This window comes from Manis javanica, chromosome 10 (assembly GCF_040802235.1).
Source record: "Manis javanica isolate MJ-LG chromosome 10, MJ_LKY, whole genome shotgun sequence".
NCBI classification, from domain to species: Eukaryota; Metazoa; Chordata; class Mammalia; order Pholidota; family Manidae; genus Manis; species Manis javanica.
In genome coordinates, this window is record NC_133165.1 from 15,927,280 (window position 1) to 15,951,197 (window position 23,918).

Sequence of the window (23,918 nt, forward strand, 5' to 3'; positions counted from 1 at the left end):
ATCAAACCTAAACTCCTCAGTTGTGCATTTAAAGCCCTCCCCAATACACCAGCCGAATGGACAGTTCGTCTCTCACTATCACTCCTTCAGCTAGCTTTTCCTCAAGGCAAGAGAGAGGTCACTACCCTTCAACATGCATATCACCTCACCCCTTGTACATTCATTCACATTCATACTAGCCTTGTCTAGAACAGCTCAACTCCTTCCATCCATCATTCTTCCGACCTTTTACTGATGGCCACCTTCCTTGGAAAGTTTCCCATGACGATCTCCACCTTGTGGTTAACATTCTGAATGTTGAGTTTATTTTGTAATAACAATGATAGTTAATACTCATTAAGCCCTCTCTGTGCATCAAATACTATCTAAGAATTTGATTTATTTTATTTTGTTCATATGATACAAGTATTGCTATTATTTTTATATTATAGATGAGGAAGGTGAGGCACAGCTAAAGAGAGACAAAGCCAGGAATAGAAACAAGGTAGTCTCACACTTGCTTTTGTTCTTGTTTCAACTAATGTCTTGGCTACAGTCTGCAAGGGAAATGAAAAAATTAAGGCAGAGTAGAAAGAACAAAGGAATACACGCAAGTGGTTTGAGTCTTGAAGATCTCGGTCCATCATTTACTGTCTCTCTACTGATTTCCTTACTTATAAAATGAGACAAAAGTACTTTGTGAAGATTCAATTAGATAAGGTACTGATCATGTTATCCTGAAGGATTACAATATCATAATTCTACTATTTTCTGAGAGAATGTGCATATAATGCATACAATAATAATCAGATGAGAATTTTTATGGAAGTTACTTATACATTCTATGCAAACCATAGATGATAATCATTACAGTAAATGTTGGATTAATGGTTTTTTAAAACACAATTTAATTGATATGGCATACAAAAATCTGTCCATAATATATACAACTTGATCTATTTGGAGATAATTATATATCCATGAAGAGATCACCACAATCCATGCCTTAGACCTATCCAAAAGTCTCCTCCCACTTTCTTATTTATTATTATTATTGTTATTATCATTATCACTATTATTATTTTGTGATAAGAATACTTAACAAAAGATTTACCCTCTTGGTAAATTTTTAAGTACAGTGCAATACAGTATTGTTAACTGCAGCCACTATGCTGTGCGGTAGATCTCTTAAGACTTATTTGTTTTGCATAACTGAAGCTTTTTAACATGCTTTTTAAGCAAAACAATATATCCTAAGAAGGGTTATATTACCTTAAAATGTGTCTCATTTATTCCCTAGAATAAAATCGTTTTAACCTGGAGTCTGAATGAGCTCTCTAAGGATACACATTGTTTGAGAAGAAGGAAAAAGAAAATGTGTTTGTAGAAGAAAACATGTCTTCTCTGATAAGTAGGGTCAGGAATGTATTGTCTTTCTCAAGCTTTATAGACATATTATGAAGGTAAACATTCCAAGATAATAAAGACTTATGAAGCACCATGGACTGCATTAATGGTTAAACAAGTGACAGCAGAGTCATACTTATTATTTCTAAAAATTAAATCTTTGGAATTTCTGTAAGGTTTCCATGTTCAGAGATAACTCTTAAGAAGGTACAGTTACATGTCCATGTCCCACCTCCTCTAATAGATGCATCATCAGTGTACTTTCTTGAAGAGTCACAGGAGAACTCTTTCAATATTGAGATTGTTTTCTCAGTGTTTTGTTTCATTTTAAGATCAGTGTACTTAAGTAGACATAATTCTAGTAGATTCAGTCACTGGTAAAAAAAATACCATATTGTACTTTCTTATCTCAAGTAAATATAAAGATTTGACTGCTCACCAACATCAGAGCACATTCTTTTAATCTACTTCAGTATAATTTAATGGGGATAATTCCATTAACTCTGAGAAGGACTCAGAAATAAGGGGCATAAAGGAAGAATAAACAAATTTAAGTAACATGACAAGTAATCAAAATGTGTGTTCTTACCACTTCACAAGTTGGCATAACAAGGTTTTCACAGCTACATTCTAAAAGGTAGAATCAACAAATTGATATTGATCAGAATGCATTCATGTGTTGCAATAAAACTTTAAAGTATGAAAATTACTTACCACAATGCCATATTGGACAACACTGACCAGATATATTTTCTTTCACAAGTTTCATATCTTCTGCACAGTTGAGTAGTGGCATAGGACAAAGTTTTGGCTCACAAACTAAATAGAAAAATTACACGGATAAAGATTAGCTTCTTGCCAAAGCTAATTCTTACTACCTGCAGTTTGGTTCAGAGCCATTATTGACGTTGGGCATGGGCTCATATCTCCCCAGCACTACTCCTCCCGCCCCCCATTTGCCGTGTGTTGGTGAGGACAGAACAAGATGGTCTACAGCAAGTACAATGACAGCACAATTGGGACAATCCTAAATCCTATTTAGGAGAAGAGCCCTAAGAAATGGCAGGTGTGCAAGAAGAGAAAGGACATTGAGAAGATATAGAATCACCTGAATACTTTGAAATTCTAAAATGATGGAAAAAGTCATAGCTAATCTATTTTTGGAATTAATGATATTATCCAAGAAGAGATCTTAGAGATATGAAAACATTACATATGTCTATAATATATTTTATATGCTAGAATTCAACTAAGGTCCGACATAACAGTACAACTAAGATGCATTCAGCTTCTGAAATGTCAGGCATATTTAAATACTTCAAAATATTAAAAAAATACTTACCACAGGAATACTGAGGACAACAGTAGTCTGTGGTATTAAGATCCACAGTGAGAAATTCCCCATCAGTACATGCTGGAATAGGTGCAGTGCAAGATTCACAAACTAAAGGCAAAACAGAAACCGGGAGTCACAGCTGAGCTACAAACAAACTCACGATGAGTTCAGATTAATATACACACACAAAAATCACCATAAAATGTATCATGTTTATTGAAAGGACAAGGAAAATAAGGCTTTTACAGACAGACTCCCTTGTTTGGTCATAAAAACAATACGACTACCTCAGGACATCTTGCTTTATGCTTTCCAAGCATGGGACATAGAACACCATCTTAGCAGAAATATAGGGCATTAAGAATTAAAATGTCATTGATGGATTTAAGTTTTCTTAACTCATTACCCTTGGTTATTTCAGCTTACGGATGAGCAGCGTAGTACGCACCTGTCCTTTTGGGCTGTTCTGTAACCCTGTCCCAACTTTGAAAACAACTCTCTGAATGACCTTGAGGAAATGTCCCACCCAGACAGACTTAGAGTGACTCTTACTTAATAAAGGTGTCTCACTTTTGTGGGTAAAAACAACCCACATTAGATGAATCAGAGTATTTTTCTATGGCATTTGAACCATAAATAGAGGCACACCGGGACAGGAAATGGATGACTTGACTCTTAGTGACCGTCACCTAGAGCAGCTGTTTCTTTCCTTCCCAGGTCTCAGCTCTTCTGCTTCATTGTGATCCTGTAATATCTTGATCCCCAAAGGCTTCCAGTAATCGGTTATGCTTAAGCTAGCCAGAATCAATCCATTTTTGCCATTTGCAAAAGAGCCTTTACTGATACAAAGAAACATTCTGATTTTCATAACATCTGAAACCTACATTAATCAAATTAGTCTTTGATATAATTTACTTGAAATAGAAACTAGAGAATTCTTTATTTTTTATTTCCTCAGTTGATCAGATAGTATAGCTCCATATACAGTCATTTCCCAGACACCTTTCATTTGCACCATTCTCTTTTGACATTATCACATTCATATAAGATATGCAGGAAGTCCTATAATAGCTTAGCAGAGTCCATTATTTAATTGTTTCTTCAAGGAAATCTAGTGCTAAGTTTTTCTCCAAAAAGAATTAGCGCTGGCCTTATTAAAGAAAAAGCCCAGCTTGACTATATTATCTTGACTATGTTTTGACTGATACATATAATCCTTGATAGGGGAAAGTAGTACTATTTTTAATAATTGTCATGAGTCATTTAAATGTCCTTTTTCAACTGTTCTTATTCAGTTCAATTCCTATGTCAGCAGAATATTGGTTAACATCCATCCCATGAAATTCACTTCGAATAAGAGATTTTCAATAGATCCTCCCTCTTTTTCCAAGAAATTAGTGCATTGAACACTCACTACAGAGAGGAGAAAAACAGCAAGGCTCTTCCTGTTGACTCTGAATCATGAATTGGTCTTCTCTGCATTCTGGTATTGAAATATTGGGGCATCTGAATGGGTCACATTCTGCAGAAACACAAAGATATTTGAAATTTTATACAGAATGAGATGATAAAATAAGTCGACGTATGGCTCAGTTCTCTTTAGAGAAATATATTTACATTTAGATATATATACATAATCCCAATATATATAATCCCAATGTGTGGAGAGGGGCATTTCCCATACAGCACCAAGCGATTTTCCCAGACACCAGCTGGTGTCTTACCATTTAACTCAATTCTGTTGCCAGGCACCGAGAGGTAGCATCAGATTCCCCAGGCTAAGGCTTGGTGCTACAAGAGTTCCCACTCCCCTAACTTCAGATGCCAGTTGCAAGGCCAGGTTGTTGCCTGTATCCCTGACCAACTGGCTATAAATCAGAGGTTCCCAAAGCCACTTCCTTGGATTTGATTAATTTGCTACAGCAGCAATTAGAATTTAGAGAAACATTTTCCTTACTAGATCACTGATTTGTTATAAAAGAATGTGACTCAAGAACAGCTAGATGGAAGAGATGTATAGAGCAAGGTAGGGGAAGAGCAGGGAGCTACCATGCCTTCTCAGAAGGCACCACTGTCCCCAATCTTGGTGGATTCATGAATCCAGAAGCTCTCCAAACCCTGTCCTTTTGGGTTTTTATGAAGGCATGATTAGCTAGGCATGATTAATTAAATCGTTGTCCATTGGCAACCCATCCATCCAACCTCCAGACCCTCTCCTCTCTTTGAAGGACATAGAGACTGCAAGTCCAACCCTCCTGTCACCTGATCAGCTTTCCAGGCAACCAGCCCCATCCTTAGATCACCTACAGGCTTTCCAGAAGTAACAGAACAAAAGACACTCGTCCCCCAGCATCATTGAGATCATTCTAAGGATTTTAGGAGCTCTGTGCCAAGAACGGGGTTAAAAACCAAATATATATTTCTTATCATAAATCACAATATGACACCTGCTATTTCCTATATATTTCTGCTAAGATTAAGGTCTTCAAATAGTTAATTATCTAAATACATACATAATATATGAATTTAAAATTCACATATACATATATATTTATAACAAAATGGTGGATTTAGGGAAGTTATCTTTAACAAGACAACTCCGTAATCTTTCATAATACATCATTTTCTTGCAGACACAAAGAATGAGAATCTAATCCACTTGCGTGAATGAACAGTGAGCCTCACTCTTGTTCCCTAGTTAATGACTCACCGCATTGGTACTGTGGGCAGCAAGAAAGAGGGCTGTAGCCAATCATCAATTTTTGACTATATGCACATGTTGGAATAGTAGCTTCACACAAAGTCATATCACATCCTGGAAATAAGAAACAGAAGCATTAAAATATCACTGAAAATAACTAAAATCTTGTGCCTCTAACTCAAAGCAGGGAAATGATTCTCACTATGCATGTTTTTACACAGCAGTTAAACCTGTTCAATTCACAAAATAGGTCATATGAGAAAAGGCAGCAGATTTAGGCTTATTTATTGTCTTTCACCCTTGATTGTCATATGTCAGAGATTCCCAGGTCCTTTCTTATCATGTATTACTGAATATTATCCATTGCTAATAGCCAGAGTTTTGCATATGTATTTGCCAAATCAATAAAACCACAATGAGGCAAAACTTGCTTTGAGAAAATGTAAATGATTTTTATGGCAGTACTTCTGTTGTTATCTCAAACCTTGCATGTTTTTTATACCAAGTATCATGCATACTTGCTTTTTATACCAAGTATCATGCATATCTGTGCTTTTGCACAGATAATATATTTTGTGCCATCAACTGATTTGGCCTGTATACGTACCACAAACTTCCTTTGAACAGCAGGTCAACTTATCAGTGATGGCTAGGACAACTTCAGCTTCTCGTTCACAAATGGTCGAGAGCTCTTCATCACAAACAGGTTCAATAGGAACAATGCTTCCATTCTCCAAACATTTATATAGGGCACATTCATCAATGCCGCCATTCCAAATCTCCCCAGCAGTGCGGGGCTGGTCTTCACTATCAGTACATGCTTAAAAAATTGACAGTGTTATATCTCTCATAACCCTGGGCACTAAAATAAATCAAGCTGTGTTGTTTTGATTTCAGACTGTGACTTGGCCAGCGACATAGAAATCACGTGATATCTATCTGTTCTTAGATTCCACTTTTCGTTCATCAGCTACTAGCTTACATTTTTCTTTAATGAAATTTTTGATGTAGTACACAGGTAATCTTTTTCCTTCCTACAACTATCTGCACATCCTGTTCTATGAATAAGATGATTTGTTAATTATTTTCATTCACTTTGTTTTGTTAGTATAATTCATTTGGCTTGTACAAACTCGGTAACATAAATTGAAATCAGTGTTAAAATATTAACTGTTAAAACTGAGTGGTATTACAAAACAAGATAGTTCCTGCCTTACATAAAGATTTTTGTCATATGGAAACTCAAATCATTTCAGCTTTAAAATCTAAATGTGGAAAGTAGGCAGTCAAACAGAATATTAGTGACTCCATCAGTTTCATTATTAAAGTTTTACTTTATGATAAATATGGTCCTCTAGTAATTCTTTTAGTGAATAATAAAATAAATATGTCAGAGCAGTGAACACCAATCTCTAGTCTCTAATGAATTTCTCTTATATTATACATTTTACCACCAAACCAATTTCACAGCTCCCTAAAAACAAACACAAGCATGCCTGTGTATTCCAAGTCTTCCACAAATACCTTCTTCAATGGCAGACATGAAATTATTTCTGAAATTATATATGCATTTCACTTCTGCTTGCTTCTTTTTTATTAGCTTCATCTTTTCTTCTGACATAGTGATAAATGTCTAATAAAGTACTCTACTACAATTTTCTCAATTTTGCACTTTCTTCATCTGAAACCACCAGGGAGACAGTGTGTCAGAATAAAATGGCTTGAAAATGAAAGTAGAAATATTAAGTGTTTTCTCTCAGATAGTAACACTATCTGACACTTCTGAACAGCTTATTTTTCTCTAGGCACTGTTGCAAATCTTTGTATTATTTTATGTGTTCCCATACTAGCCTTATGGGATAAATGTTATTATTTTCCCCATTTTACAGATGTGTAACAGACTCATAGAGGTAAAGCTGAAATAATTGGGATTTCAATCTAGTCTACATCTTACACACTTAATTCTTAATCTGTCATACTATCACCCGGTCACTATAGGCACAGGTAGAAATTAAAACATATCACCAATGAAGCTCCTAATTTCGTAGCTTCAAATGGAATCATATTAAAAATCAAACTACAAACAAACCCATTTCCTTTCCAAAACCTAGGTTATCTCTGATCCATCCTTCTCAGAACATTTCTCCAAGATCTAAAAAGGTTTATTTATTTGCTGGATCTCTAAGGAGTCATTTTTGCTGCTTACCACATTCTTCCTCTGGGATGCACTGAGTTGACTCTGGCCGGTGGAGAATGGTTCCAGTTTTGCACACACAGTCTTCTCTTAAAATCACGCACGAAGAATGTCCATAGAACCATCTGTTCAGACATGTTCTTGCTTCACACGTTCTCACACAGGGTTGATATTCCTTCCCCTCTGGGCAACGCAGAGCTATGAATAATAGAGGACAGAATTTACTAGTGATAAAAGTAACCTATTTGAATTCTAGTAGAAGGAAGAAATGCCAGATTTCTTTCAGAAAATGAAATTTGCCCATTTCAATCCCTTCAAAGTCCATTTTTCGTTAATTCTGTAATCAGAAACCAGAAATCAAACAATCAATGGGTATTTTTAACATCTTCCAAGTGTCCATTATATAGTAGAAAAGTTCATCTGATTTATATCAAATAAGTGTGACCAAAAAGTAGCCCAAATCTAGCGGACATAAATATAGACTCAATTATTATGAAGTTACTGCTCTGTGCAGTGAGAGATACAAGTCTGCTCAGCATAAGCACAGACATGCGCTTTAACTATCTAACTCAACTAAGTCATAAAAAAGAAAAATGCCACATGTGTAGGTGTAATCCTTCACTGCCAAAAGAAACTACCATGACTGAGCAGTTTCTAAATGATGTTTTAGAAAATTCTTGTGGATTATCCATGACGTTAAAAAATCATGCTGTTAAAAAACGAACACGCACCTCTGGGGGAGCAGGGAGAGGAAAGGACAGAGGGAAAGACACTAGGACCTGTTTTATTTCTGAAGCAAGTCATCTGACAGGTTTGTGGTATAGTATTCTTTCTTTATGCATTTTACTCTTTTTTTTGTGGAGAAAATGAAATGTCATGTTTTATTTTGGAGCATTTAATAAGATTCATTTTGAAACTCTTTTACCATTGAATCCATTTAATCACTATTTCTTAAGTTAAATAATAAGATTTTCTATAAAATGTGCCCAGGATTGGTAAAAGGTTTAATACAAAAAGTGTTAGAACTTGATGAGAAAGAATGGACCCTACAGATAAAAGGGGGCAAAGAATACACACGGAAGAATGAGGAAACATAAACAGGTATTTCGATTTCTTTAATATATCAATATACTTTGCTAAATAATTTCTTATGGGCTAGACTTTCTTTTGTGAGATGAGGCCCATTTTAAACTCAGATCAGGATGAAAACAGAAGTTGCCACCATGGAGAGCCAACCTCTACCTTCTAGCTTACATTTACATGCATTTTATTCTTAGAAAATTATTTTGTGATATGAAAATGAAAAGAAAAAAGCAACTGCAAAAAGTGAAATTTTATTTGTTGGCAAATATTATTTGAAGTGTTCTACTCACAGCAATAATCAGGTGTTCTCCACTGAACACAGATGTCAAACTTGCTGCACAGAGCCACATATGCAGAAAGTGCGTCACATTCATAATTCCAAAAATAGGTATAATTGATCCACATCTTTTCACAAAAGTCCTGCGGTGAAACCTAGAGACACATTTTGCCTTGGGATAAATTATGCTGTCTTATTTTTCTGAAGGCCCTAAGGTAGACTAAAACTATTTGGAATATCAAAGGATAGCAAGTTAATATTCATTATTGTTCTGCTTCGACATTAAATTTTCAAAACTTCTTAATACTGGATGTCACCTCTGACATTACAATATTTTTAAACACATTTTAGATAAGAGAAATATTTTCTGCACCAGTCTTCATAAATGTATCTTATAAAGATGGAAAAGAAACAGTATGCAGATCTATTTCTGAAACTACACTTTGGGTTACAATCATTTTTTCTATATACTGAATAAGATTCTGATATATTATAGATAAAATTGGAAGCTCCTAAAGCAGTCTATAATATGTGGTATTACTCATTAAGTAAGGTTATAAATGCTTCTCAAAGAATTATATTAATATTGAACATTGAATAATTTATATAACTTAACATGTCTTAATTTAATTAGAGACTCATTTTTTTCCTACAGATTTTCTTTCATTTTGAGCTAGAGATGTCTGAAATCTAAATACTTGAACTTGTAACAACATTCATTCCAGTTTTTCTCCATTCATTTATTCAGCGAACCTAGTAAGCACCTGTATTTGGATGCTACATTATGACACAGGTTCAAGGGTGAGATAAAAATGCTTAGTAGTTTTCATATCTTATCTTTCTTCTTCAAGGTCCATTATTATAAAAACCAAGATTACTTCCCTTTTAGTCTCCTTTATTGAATATCCTCAGTTTCCAACCACTTCACGTTGTACCGAGTACCTCCTACCTGTCAAAGCCAGAGAACACTGATACTCTAACCTTCCCCAGGCTCTCAGAGGAGGACATGAATACTCCCTGTTTCTTAAAACCCTGTCCTTTGACTTTGAGGAGCTGCACTCTACTATCTGTTCATCTGTTCATTGTCATCCCCACTTCTGCCTTTCACTCTGAGACTTTGGATGCTGGATCCCATTCTTGACAGTCTTGCTTATTCATTGTAAATGCTTTACCTCAACTCACCCATTCCCAACATTTTTACCACTATTTTGGGCACTTACGCTTCAATTTCATCACAAGTTAGTTAATACTAAGCCTACTACTGAAGATTGCTTTGAGCTAATACATGAAAAATATACAGAACTGACTCTGGTCCATCATATATTATTGTTATCTTTAAACTTCATATTCTAATAACTCTGCAAACCTGATCTCTGGCTTCAACTTATCTCCTCTGAGCTCCAGAATTTTTTTCTGAGTTTTTCTGGTGTCTTTGCTTTGAAATCCCATAGTACTTCATTTGTCCAAAATTTTTTAAAAATGTAGCCCTTCTCCATTTAACCACAAAAGCTGATTCTCTTGTATTCTCCATTCACCCACCAACTTATGCATGCTTTCATAATTTATGAGCACCTAACTACATATGAGGTGCTGTACTCTGCATGAGGAATATAAAGATGAATGAAACAGACATTTTCTCTGCCTTGTGGATCTCACAGTAATGAAAAAAAACAAGATTGATTAGAATCATGAGGAATCACCATGTTAAAATGGAATAAAGGAGATGCTAGTTGGAGAAACTGTAAGCATGAAGGCCCATTTGCAACAACAACAACAAAAAAAAAACAGGAATAGTCAAAGCGTTGTAAGGAACTAGAATATCTGGAGCTTAGACAGCAAGGAGAATGCAGCATAAGTGGAAGCTGCAGAAGGACACTGGCCAGAGGAACTTAAAAGCCCTGATAAGGTTTTTTGACTTGTACTCTAAGTGTAAGTGACAGACACTGAAGGGTTTTAGACAGAGAAATGATACAATCCTGTTTCCACTTTTGAAAGATCAGTTGCCTTCTATGTGGAGATTTGCAAATGAACATGAAGATTTGAAGTGGGAAAACCACCTTATGAGCATTCCTTTCTTTTGGCATCAAATCACAGATCCATCTAGCTAACAGGGTTATCACAGATGAGATGGCATCCTGGGATGCCTCACTATGCCTTCAATAACTGAGATGGAAAATACAACAGAGGGAATGAATAGCAGACTGCTAGAAGCAGAGGAAAGAATCGGTGTGATGAAAGATACAGAAGAGCAGAGCAACCAAGTGAAGGAACAGAAATAAAAAGGAAAAAGGAATTTCTAAAAATGAGCATTTGTTAAGAGAGCCGTGTGACAACTCCAAATGAAACAATATTCACATAATAGGGGTCCTAGAGGAGAAGAGAAAGACAAAGGAGTAGAAAGTCTATTTGAAGAAATAATAGCTGAAAATGTTCCCAATCTGGGAAAGGGAAGAGACCCCGAGGTCCTGAAGTGCACAGAGCCCCTAACAAGATGAACCCCAGGAAGACAATATTAAGACATATAGTAATTAAAATGGCAAAGACTGAAGGTAAAGAGAAAAATATTAAAAACAGCAAGAGAGACTCAGTTACCTATAAATGAAACTTGATAAGGCTATCAGCAGATATCTCAGCAGAAACTTCACAGGCTATAAAGGAGTGGCATGAAATATTCCAAGTATTGAAAGGGAAGAACATACAACCAAGAATTCTCCACCCAGCAGGTTATCAGAATTGAAAGATGGATTAAAATTTCCCAGATAAGCAGAGGTTGAAATACTTCACCAACACCAAAATTTCCTTACAGGATATGGTAAGGTAACTAGATGGAAATGTTTTTAAGTCTAAATATTTTTTTCATCAGTAAAAATAAACTATTGTACAGGCAATAGACCAATTACTTACCAAGCAAGTATGAATTTCCAAAAATAAATGTAATAAAAACAACTATAGAGAAAATTAGTCAAGGAATACACAAAAGATGTAGATTATGATATGTATACACACATTTATACATAAAGTGTGGAGGAGGAGGAAGAAGAAAAAAGTAGTATTTTTAGAATGTGCTTGAAATCAACTGGCCATCAACTTAATATAGGCTGTTATATTTTTAGGAAACTATCTATGAACCTTATGGTAACCAAAATCTAAAGTTTATAATAGGTACCAAAAATTTTTAAAAAGAATTCCAGAAAACACTGAAGACAACCATCAGATAACTAAAGAAGAAAAAACAGGAAGAAAAGAACAAAGAGCAACTACAAAAGCAAATAGAAAACAATTAATGAAATGGCAATAAGTACATACCTATTAATAATTACCTTAAATGTAAATGGCTTAAATGCACCAATCAAAAGACATAGGTTGGAAGGATGGATAAAGAAACAAGATCCATCTATATGCTGCCTACAAGTGACTCATTTCAGATCTAAAGATATACACAGACTGAAAATAAAGGGAGGGAAAAAGATTTCATGCAAATAAAAGGGAGAAAAAAGCAGGAGTAGTAGTATTTATATGAGACAAAGTAGACAAAAATAAAGTACAAAAGACAAAGAACATTACATAATGATAAAGGGATCAGTCTAACAAGAGGATATAACAATTGCAAATATTCACCAACATAGAAGCACCTAAATATATAAAACAAATACTAACAGACCTAAAGGGAGAAACAAGACAGCAACACAATCATATTAGGGGATTATAACACCCACTTATATCAATGGATAGTTAGTTATCCAGACAGAAACTAAATAAGGAAACAGAGGCATTGAACAACATATTAGATTAGATGGATTTAACAGATTATCTATAGAACATTCCAAAAAAGCATCAGGATACACATTTTTTTTCAAATGCACATGGAACATTCTCCAGAATGAATCTCATATTAGGCCACAAAAAGAGCCTCAATAAATTTAAAAAGATGGAAATTGTATCAAGCATCTTTACAGACCACAATGGTATGAAGATAGAAATCAATACATGAAGAAAAGAAAAAGAAAAAAAAAACTCCCACAAATATATGAGGCTAAACAACATGCTTCTAAATAATCAATGGATCAATGAACAAATAAAAGAGGAAATCAAACTACATGAGACAAACAAAAACAGAAACACAATGGTTCAAAATATGTGGATGTCATAAAAGTGGTTCAAAGAGGAAAGTACATAGCAATACCTCAAGCAACAAGAACAATCCCAAATAAACAATCTAAACTCACAACTAAAGGAACTAGAAAAATAGAACAAACAAAGCCCAAAGTTAGTAGGAGGGAAATAATAAAGATCAGAGAAGAAGTAAATAAAATAGAGAAGAATAAGACAAGAGAAAAAAGTCATTGAAATCAAGAGCTGGTTCTTTGAGAAAATAAACAAAATAAACAAACCCTGAGCCAGACATATTATACAAAATCAGAAACAAAAAAATGAGAAATTACAAATGATACAAATTCAAAAAATTATTAGAGAATTCTATGAAAAAGCATATGCCAGTAAGTTAGACAACCTGGAAGAAATGGACAATTCCTAGAAATATATAATCATCGAATACTGACCAACGAAGAAACAGAAAATCTGAACAGACCAATTATCAGTAATGCAATTAAGGTGGTGATCAAAAAATTCCCAATTTGCAGTTGTCTAGTACCAGATGGCTTCACAGCTGAATTCTACCAAACGTTGAAAAAGGTAATACCCATCCTTTTAAAAGTATACAAAAAAAAGAGGAAGGAATATGCCCAAACTCATTCTATGAGGCCCAAATCATTCTCATACCAAAACAGACAAAGATAACACAAAAAAATTAAAATTACAGACCATTACCCATGGTAAACATAGATGTAAAAATCCTCAACAAAATACTAGCAAACTGAATTCAAAAACATCAAAAGGATATCCATCACAAACAAGTGGGATTTATTCCAGGGATGAAGGATGGTATAGTATTCATAAAGCAATCAATGTGATAAACCACATTAACAAAAGGAAGGATAAAAACCATTTGATCATCTCAATAGATGCTAAAAAAGCATTTGACAAAATTCAACTTCCATTTATGATAAAAACTCTCAACAAAATGGGTATGGAGGGAACATACCGCAATACAATAAAGGCCATATATGACAAACCCACAGCTAACATCAATGGCAAAAAGCAGAGAGTTTTCCCTCCAAGATCAAGAACAAGGCAAGAATGTCCACTCTCACCACTTTCATTTAACATATTACTGGAAATTCTAGCCACTGCAATAAGAAAAGATAAAGAGAAAAAAGGTATCCAAATTGGTAAGGAAGAACTAAAACTGTCACTATTTGTGGATAACATGATACTATATACAGAAAACTCTAAAGAAATCCACTAAAAACCTATTAGAACTAATAACTGGATTCAACAAAGCTGCAGGATACAAAATCAATATACAGAAACATGTTGCATTCCTGTATATCACAATAAACTAGCAAAACAAAAATCAGGAAAACAACTCCATTTATAATTGCATCAAAAAAATTAAATACCTAGGAATAAGCCTAACCAAGGAGGTGAAATGCCTGTGCTCTGAAAACTATAATGCCCTCATGAGAGATATTAAAGAAGACACCAATAAATAGAAATACATCCTGTGCTCATGGATAGGAAGAATTAATATTGTCAAAATGGCCATCTTCCGCAAAGCAACTTACAGATTCAATTCAATCCCTATTAATAAAACAATAGCATTTTTCAACAAAGTAGAGCACATAATCCTAAAATTTATATGGAACCACAAAACACCCCAAATAGCCAAAGCAATCTTTAGAAACAACAACAAAGCTGGGGTGTATAATGCTCCCTGACTTAAAGCTATACTGATCAAAACACTAGGGTCCCAACACAAGAACAGATCTATGGATCAGAATAGAGAGCCTAGAAATAAAACCATGCATATATGGTCAATTAATACATGACAAAAGATGCAAGAATATATAATGGGAAAAATACATGCTCTTCAATAACTGGTGTTGGGAAAACAGGACAGCTACATGCAAGAGAATAAAACTGGATTACTGTATAATTCTATACACAAAAGTAAACTCAAAATAGATGAAAGATCTAAATATAAGACACAAAACCATAAAACTCTTAGAAGAAAACGTAGGCAAAAATCTCTTGAACATAAGCATGAGCAGTTTCTTCCTGGACATATTTTCCCAGGCAAGGGAAACAAAATCAGAAATGAACAAGTGGTACTACATCAAACTAAAAAGCTCTGTGCAGCAAAGGATACCATCAGCCAAACAAAAAGGCAACCTACTGTATGGGAGAATATATTCATAAATGACTATCTGATAAGGAATTAACACCCAAAATATATAAAGAACTCATATAACTAAAAAAAAAGAAAAAACATAACCCAATTAAAAAATGGGCAGAGGACCTGAATAGACATTTTTCCAAAGAAGACATACAGATGCCAATAGGCATGAGAAAATCTGCTCTATACTGCTAATCATCAGGTCAATGCAAATCAAAATCACAAGGAGATACCACTTCACACCAGTCAAAACAACCACTATCTGGGAGAGAAGAAATAACAAGTGTTGGCAGGGATGTAGAGAAAAGGGAACCCTCCTACACTGTGGTGGGAATGTAAATTGGTGCAGCCCCTGTGGAAAACAGCATGGAGGTTCTCCTCAAAAAACTAAAAATAGAAATACCCTTTGACCCAGCAATTCAATTTCTGGGAATTTACCTAAAGAAAACAAAATCTCTGACTCAAAAAGACATACATATGCACCCCTGTGTTTATTGTTGCATTATTTACAATAGTGAAGATATGGAAGCGACTTAAGTGTCCATCAACAGATGAATGGATAAAGAAGATGTGGTACATATACACAATGGAATACTCTTCAACCATAAGAAAGAAATCCTGCTATTTGCAACGACATGGGTGGACCTAGACAGTATTATGCTAAGTGAAATAAGCCAGGCAGAGCAAGATAAATACCATATGATTTCACTAATTAGTGGAATATAAAAAACAAAGCTAAATGAACAAAACAGCAAAGGACTCACCAGACACTGAGAAGTGACTGGTGGTTGTCATAGGGGAGGGTTTGGGGTATGTGAGTGAAATAGGTGAGGGGGATAAAGAGGCACAGATCTCAATCATAATATAAATTAGTCATGGGGATGAATGTATAGCAGAGAGAATATAGTCAATGTTTCTGTAACATCTTTCTATGCTGATAGAAAGTGACTACACTGGTTGGCAAGAGTGTTTAATAACACATATAACTGTCAAATGACTATGTTGTGTACTTGAAACCAATAAAATATTGTGTATCAACTACACTTCAATAAAAATATATTAAAAAACAAAAACAAAAAACTCCTTTGTATTCAAATCTCCAAGTAAAAATGAAGCTCCAGAAAGATAAGCCTTTCTTACCCATGACGTCACACCTTGTGCCTTTCCCTTCTAGGCACTCACGGGCAAGCAGAAAACTATGGAGTTGACACTCCCTTGTCTAGAACAGAAAGTGGTTCACAGGGAGCAAGTTCCTGCTTCAACCATTCCCTCAGTCTCCTTCCCAGGTTTTTCCCCTCCACAGGTCTCAGCCCCAACTATTTCATTTTCCTAACGTGGCCTTTTATATCAAACTTTCCTTAGACATACTGCTTGATCTGCTTAGGTTTCTCTTCCTCCTCCTTCTTTCCTGGCAAATTCATCCTTCTAAATAATTTAACTATCTAAAACTGAGAAATCGCCTCCAAACCTGGGCTCCTATGCACCTCCATCTTGTGTATTTTAGTGAGCTGTTCACAGGCTTGCCTTACCACTAGACTCCCGGAGGGCGACAGAGAAAGAGGTTACCTTTTTAATTAATCTTTGGATCACAGGATTTTAACATAACGCCTACCAGGCGCTAGATATTCACCAACTCTCCATTAAATGACTCGTAAAATGCTGCATTTGCCTGTCTTTTGTCTGTAAGGATGGATCTTTTTAAAATTTACAGGTAATTTAAAATATCTTCTAGTTGCATAAAGTCAGAAAATTGTATACAAATACAGAATGATTGTATTGAATATATGACACATTCTATTACAAGTATTCACCAAAGAAGCTAGGATCATTGAGAAAGGAATAAACCTTCACTGCCTTGGTTTCTCTACTGGGTTATCAAGTAACTCTGATCTCTTCCTCCTAGAGACATTTATTTATAGGCTAGAATTTAATTTTTCTGGAAAGCTGTAGATACAGTTCTGAAGAAACGTAGGGGAAAAAAGGTTATTATCCTTCCTGTCTCTGTTAGTCTATAAGCAGTAAATGATTCTGAGTTCCAAAGCATACCGACAGAAGGTTTGGGGGTCAACTATTCTCAGTAGGACCCCCAACAGGGACTTATTGGCTTGTACTCCCAACATGTCTAACATGACAGCTCTTCTTAGGCTGCTTGCAGCTTACTTTATCATGGCATGGAGTAAAGACGCTTCTGTTTAATAATTCAGTGCAGTGGCTGCAGTCGTGCTCAGTACAATTCCTAACAGGTTTCCTCGTTGTTACTTCAAATGCTTTCTCAATTTCCCAGCTCTCAATAAATAATTCTATGTCCTCCATATTTGTAATAACTGTGCCATTTTGCATCCTTAGATCATCCTCTGGATCTTCATTGCAAATTCCTAGAAAGAAATGTGCCATTTAGAAGGAAAACTTTTCACTTAAACCAAAAATGTAGGCAGCAGAAATGAATCATCTTAATAATTGATTTTAAATGAATGAATTATTTACTGAAGTGCAAAATTTGTGTACTTTAATGTTAAAGGATTTTTTAAATTATGTATCTGATTCTTTGATAAAATAGTATAGAACTGTCTTAACTAAATAAGAAACTATGATACTAGAAGTCAAGATATGTGCAAAGATCATAGGAGATGAAGAAAGGAGATTGATTCTGTTCCTATACTTTCTACTATTACTATTACCTCCTCATTTAAGGACGAGCTCTTAAACTTGTCAAGGTATTCCTCAGAATAATAAACGTTTGGTCACTGCCATCTAGGCATCCATCTCCCCAGGAAAACCCTGCCTGAAAACATTATCCCAAATTTATATTATGCCTGAAACTTAACATTATGCCTGAAAACTATCCCTGTCTTATCACTTAGCACATAACATCACTCAAGAATAGGGCCTTGAGAGGCAAGAAAAGTAATTCTTACTTCCTTGTATTAACAACGATCACAAGTAACCTAGGCATAGACCAGTCCGTTTGTGGAAGTCACCTAGACACATGGGTTCCTTCAATATTTGGACAACCACTGTTCAACTCAGGATTTGACCTGTGGATTCAAGATACAGATTATCTCCCTTCCTCGGGATGACACGGCCTTTTGATGGCTGTAATGCTTTGACCTACTATAGCCTCTAGCTTCCTTAAGGAAGGCCAGACTAAGGGTGCAGTTTACCCTTCATCTTGTGGAGTGCAAAGCTAAGGGAAGTACAGAGAAATGGACCCAGAACTCGAACTTAGTGAAATCCCACCGTACATTAAGACATGTTATCTTAATTCCCAAGGATCTGGCTATAAAACATAGGTATTAAACTTTTTTTCCACCATCAAATCGAAATCCTCAAGCAAGTATATCAATACCACAAATGTTACCGCTACCATAGTTGCCTCATCCTTGTAAATATACAAGGGACTGCATCCAATGCAAAAATAAAAAAAACAACAAAAGTCAAGTGAAGTGAACTACGCCATAAAGCAAGTATTTTCTTTTTAAGTCTTGACTCTTGGAGAATGGTAATTTCTATGCTTCATTGCAACTCCAGCCACCACCCCAGCAGACTTCGCAGCGCTACACGGAGCGAGGTGTTGATATAGACCTCCCTCTCGGCTGTCCATGCCCAGTTTGGATCACATGCTTTTTCACTACAACTTTTTCGGCCGGCACCCAGCCTAGTAGTTATGACAAAACAGATCTCCCTTTAGTGAACCACCCGTCTCCCACTGCAAAGGTCATGAGGTTTAGGGGTGACCCTTGGTTAGCAGGAAGATGATCCTTTCTCTGCAGTGCTTAGTTAAGAATCCAGTTAGCAGAGTGTCTCCATGAAAGTCTGAGCTGACAAGGAAGGAGGGAAAAGATATGAAAATCAAAAGAAATCATGGCACACAGAAAAGTCATAAGAAGGACTATGCATCCCCAAAGTCTCTGACTTATTACTCAATAACTATTGAGTTATGTATGATCAATACTCTATATACTAATAATAGCTTTTTCCCCAGTAATAAACTTTCATCACCATAGAAGTTTGTGCTTTGTTTGGTATTTTCTAAATTGGCACAGAAATATGTAAACCATTTTAACCAAGCTTTGCCCTAAATGATTTATGGAATAAATTTGGTATTGTTTCATTGTTGAGGGCAAGGACTTAGTCTTATTTGTTCCTGAGTTGTCAGCTCTAAGCATTGTGTTAGACACTCAGAAAGTGATAAAAAACTTTTACTCAATATTTAGTGAGATTAAAATAAACATATTTGTACTAAGCTAACATTTATTCATGGTGTGTATTAAGCAAGGTGTTAAGTGTTTTATACTAACTTTCACATTCAACTCGAAGAACTTCTTGAAGGTAGAATGTTAGTGTTCCCATTTTAAAGATGAGGAAACTGTGGGTCACTCAAGAGCACAGAGGTATAAAGGGGAGAGCTCCTGATATACTTTGTAGCAGACACCAGAGCCAGTATTATTCTCTGCATTTTTTTATGCACCTAGAGGTATTTCTAATTTGTTTCCTTTGGTTTATAACTCTTTATGTGTCTATGTGATCATATTGTGATATTAAACCTAGGTGTAAAGGTATGTCTGGATATTACACTTTATAATAAAACTGGGACAAATATTCAGAACATTGTGTTCCCTGTATATAACTTTCAAGGTGGCTTGAAGAACTAAGTTTTCTCCAATATCAAACTTTTAAAAAATGAGGAAGAAACAGTTATTTAAGCCTTTAACATTTCTGCACCTCATTTTATTACTTATAAATTAACACGAGTGCCTACTTATTAGGGCTATTGTTAGAATTGAATGAGTTAACATGTGTAACATAATGTGTGGCAATTTATTAATGCTTAATAAAGATGAGCTACTAGGTAAACAGTTTCATAGTATTAGTGGTAAACATTTATTTCCATAAAATACCCAAATTGAGCTGTTTTTTCTTGCTTCTTAGCCCATTTATTGAAAGCCAACACTTCCTTCAGTATTCACATGGGAAACTGAAAGCTAACATCACATCTCATATCCAGAAAGGAGGGCAAAGCAGTGTAAATTGAACAGGACAAAGAATTAGAAATTGAGATTTGAAGAGCCGTACTCACCACAAAGTCCTTCTGTGTAAGATGACAAGTTAAATCGAAAACTAAAGTGGATGTCTATGATCCCTGTGAGATGTGCCCACTTTATGATTAGCCCAGCGGGAGTAGTGATGACGTACATGGTACCAGAATCCTCTATGGACAGTTCTTGATTTGAAAAGGGCAAAGGCACAACAATAGAATCCACTTCCACCTAAAACAAAATAGTGTGTTTTGTTCTGTTCGAAAAGTGTCTATGTTTAAATATATGCTTGTTAAAATTAGAAGAATTCAGATCATTCCATTTCCTCTGATTCAATACAAACTGTTTTTACATTTTTAAAGTTTGATTTCTCTGCAGCTGCCACAGCTTCTAACTTCTAAGCTCTTCGATTGTTCCTTTGCTGTGTCCTGCAATATTCAGTATTTATTCTAACCTCATTGCCCTTTGTTTTCTTCAAAACCTAACTCTCTTCTTATGTTATATATGCTTTCCTGTTTCCCTCAATATATGTGACTACACCATTACCTACAAATATGAATTTAAGATAATAAAGTAATTTGCAGGATGTTTTCTTTAATCTGAGGCTTTGATCTTCTGAATCAGTGTTGAACTATGATGTTCCTAATGATCATCTGTCAAGTGTGGTAAAGATTCAGATTTCCAGTCATTCTATTTCCTAGGTTTGGATGGGATTCTGACTCTGTATTTTTAGCATGTGCTTTTGGTCATACAAATGCAGGCAGCCTGAGGAGTTTTAAATGACAGCCATGACGTGGAACCAGCAGTAAATTTGTTGAAGTAATGCCTTACCAACCACCCAATTTCTCATCTTTATATCTTCCTTATCCTACTTCCCCCAGGCTGAAATAACCTTCTTCTTGCCTAGTTAATTTCTACTCATTCTTTAAGATTTATGTCAGGTGTCACCTCCTCCAGAGATACCTATTTGACCCTCCTATAAACTGCATTCAGTGATCTGTTTCCATGTTATCTTGATCATAATTGTCACTATCCCTCCTATTGCTTTCTACTTGGCAGATAACTACATTTACGCATCTCACATACGACTTAAGTTACTTGAGATCAAGGAGCGTGTTGTTTTATTACATAAATTCTCACTAAATGATTCTTAAATAATTAGCTTTTATGACTGAAAAAATGACCAATGATGAGTTCAGCTTATGCCAAAAATAAGCCTTTTGGCCCAAATGCTCACAAAAACAGCACTGACCAGATTTGAGGTTCAATTTCTTTCCCACCCACTTCCTGTTAACTATCAGCTTCATCAAAACCAAACGTATATACAGATGCTATCATCTGAAATATTTCTTTATTCATATATTTTGTCTTACTTGACATTAAACTTTCTAATACCCTTACTATACTTTAGGCTAACTTTAATATTGTTTCCAGTCTAGAATGTATGGCCCATGCTGAGAGACAGAATTTCTTCTGGAAGGCATATAACAGCTCAGCCATTTTTAGTAAAATCTTTACATTATTTTCTTACATTTTTGAGAGAGCCACTTAGATTGGAGTGAAGCATTTTACAGCTCACTCCTTTCCAGTAAACGTATTTCTTGGGATAAAGGCTTTTCCTATAAAATGAAATGTTTTCTTTCCAACCTTTTTATAGTGCATTGTTTCTTCCTCAGCTTATTTCAATAAACTTAAATAGTCCTTCATTTTTTTCTTATTTAAGCTTATTCACTGACAAATTAATGGTGTCCAAACACCATTAACTAAAAAACTAATACTTCAACTCCTTCCATTATTTTTCTCTTGTCATCTTCATTCTGATATTCTTGACTACTAATCTTTCAACATTATGATCCCTCTTTTTCACTGTATTTCCACTTTGTCTACTTTGAAACACTAATGTTAACTCAGACACTAAGAATCCTCACTCACATTATATGAGGTGGCCTCAGTTTATTTAATAGGTCATTACAGTTAATCTCACAAGGGGAGAAATATTTGCAACAGTTGGCACACTATGGAAAGAGAAATATAATATTAAGAAATACACTTTCTAGATTGTCCATCAGAAGAATAATTAGACATAACAATGAAACTCCACTGATATGTTTAATTTTCCCTCTTTTTGGAAATAACTGTGTTTATGTAATATCTTTATTTCATCTAATGCAAGTATATTTTTAACTTTGTATTTTTACCTTTCTTGCTGCCCGATTGACAAGCATTTTATGTAGAGATGTTGTCAAATTTAATTTCTTAAAACAAAGTCCAGAGATTCTTCCAGAGGAAGCCTTAATTTGAAAAAAAAAAATTAAAAGTTTATGGAGTTAAACATCAATAAACAGAAGGAATTTACTAAACACTTTGCAAATACTCACTGGCTTTTTCAATGAGTTTCCATTCTGAAAAAAATATAGAAAAACACGTTTAAAAGAAATATATTACTTCACTTTTAAAAACATTATTTGGATTCATATTACATGCCTCCAATATATTCACATGAAACATGTTTTGTTTGAGTACCAAAAGATACATCTCGGTGAGTTCTTGAGCCCCTTCTTACTCTGAGACTGTCTAATGTTGCAGTGTATCTTAGCTATAGATTTATGAAGAAATGACAAAAGGAGGGATTATGACCTACCTGATTGATGGAACATTTTTCAATATGAGCAACTATAACTTCCCCAGGAATTCTTACTAAGATGTAGGTAGCCATACTATATAATGCTGCATTGTTTCCATCAAACGTGATAATGCTCAGTTCTGACAGCATGGAACAGCGACCTAAGGAAAGGGTCAGAAGTGGATTAAGTCTATTTAATTATTTATACGTTTAGTAATAACTGTTCCTTTAAAAAATCTTTTAAATTTTTGTTATTATGTTAGTCAAGAAGCAACTTTGAAAGTTACATACTGGGAAGAAAAATCATGAATTGAGCAAAGAAAGTGCAATAATAACTCTGGCTTGATAAGTGACATAATCAGTTCAAAAATACAACAATCTCCCCCAGTTGAAAATTGACTGCCATGCAAACATACAAGGACATTCCCACTCGGGGCAGCAGATGTCAGTGTTCACTTGAACAGGTCTTCCCCGGAAACCACAGTCAGGCATTTCCAAGTCCTTCGGGCAATGAAGGGACCAGTTATAGAGTGTCCATTCCATATTCAGGCATATATATTGGCTACAATTATAAACAGGATCAAATTGTTGAGGCTGTGAATAAAAAAAGAAAATTATTCTGTTTTTTCTGCTCAAGAAATATTTTCAACTGTTTAACTTCTCATTCACATTGTACATTTCCCAAATACTAAGTTTTTGAAAGAGAAACAGTTAAAATTTCACTATGACTTCTAGTGGATGTATCCTCTCTAAAGTACTTGGTATGGACTTCATTTAAACTTTCCCTTAATATTGATTTGATATCAGAATTGCCCATATACTCAGACATGTGAGCAAACTGAAGTCTTGTCCCAAATTATCTAGTTTAGTGTTTCACAAGCAGACTTATACAGTGGCAGTCAACCTTTCATATAATGTTGTGTAAAGATATGTTGTTCAGCAAAAAAGGTAAACATACAAAGTTAAAAATATACTTACGTTAGATGA

At 35.0% G+C, this 23,918-nt stretch overlaps 1 protein-coding gene across 2 annotated transcripts in view; it reads right to left on the minus strand.

Annotated features, from left to right (window-relative positions):
* Window positions 1-23,918, minus strand: part of OTOGL (otogelin like) — a 135,654-nt gene that overhangs the window by 16,397 nt on the left and 95,339 nt on the right. For both annotated transcript variants that reach the window (XM_073214813.1, XM_073214812.1), the window contains 14 exons: window positions 23,348-23,525; window positions 22,950-23,092; window positions 22,687-22,710; window positions 22,507-22,599; window positions 20,350-20,539; window positions 17,433-17,647; window positions 8,991-9,132; window positions 7,630-7,815; window positions 6,031-6,243; window positions 5,433-5,537; window positions 4,137-4,244; window positions 2,729-2,830; window positions 2,101-2,205; window positions 1,976-2,016 (listed from right to left, as the gene is read on the minus strand). In XM_073214813.1, coding sequence (XP_073070914.1) covers window positions 1,976-2,016; window positions 2,101-2,205; window positions 2,729-2,830; window positions 4,137-4,244; window positions 5,433-5,537; window positions 6,031-6,243; window positions 7,630-7,815; window positions 8,991-9,132; window positions 17,433-17,647; window positions 20,350-20,539; window positions 22,507-22,599; window positions 22,687-22,710; window positions 22,950-23,092; window positions 23,348-23,525 — 1,845 coding nt within the window. The remainder of the gene's footprint in view (window positions 1-1,975; window positions 2,017-2,100; window positions 2,206-2,728; window positions 2,831-4,136; window positions 4,245-5,432; window positions 5,538-6,030; window positions 6,244-7,629; window positions 7,816-8,990; window positions 9,133-17,432; window positions 17,648-20,349; window positions 20,540-22,506; window positions 22,600-22,686; window positions 22,711-22,949; window positions 23,093-23,347; window positions 23,526-23,918) is intronic.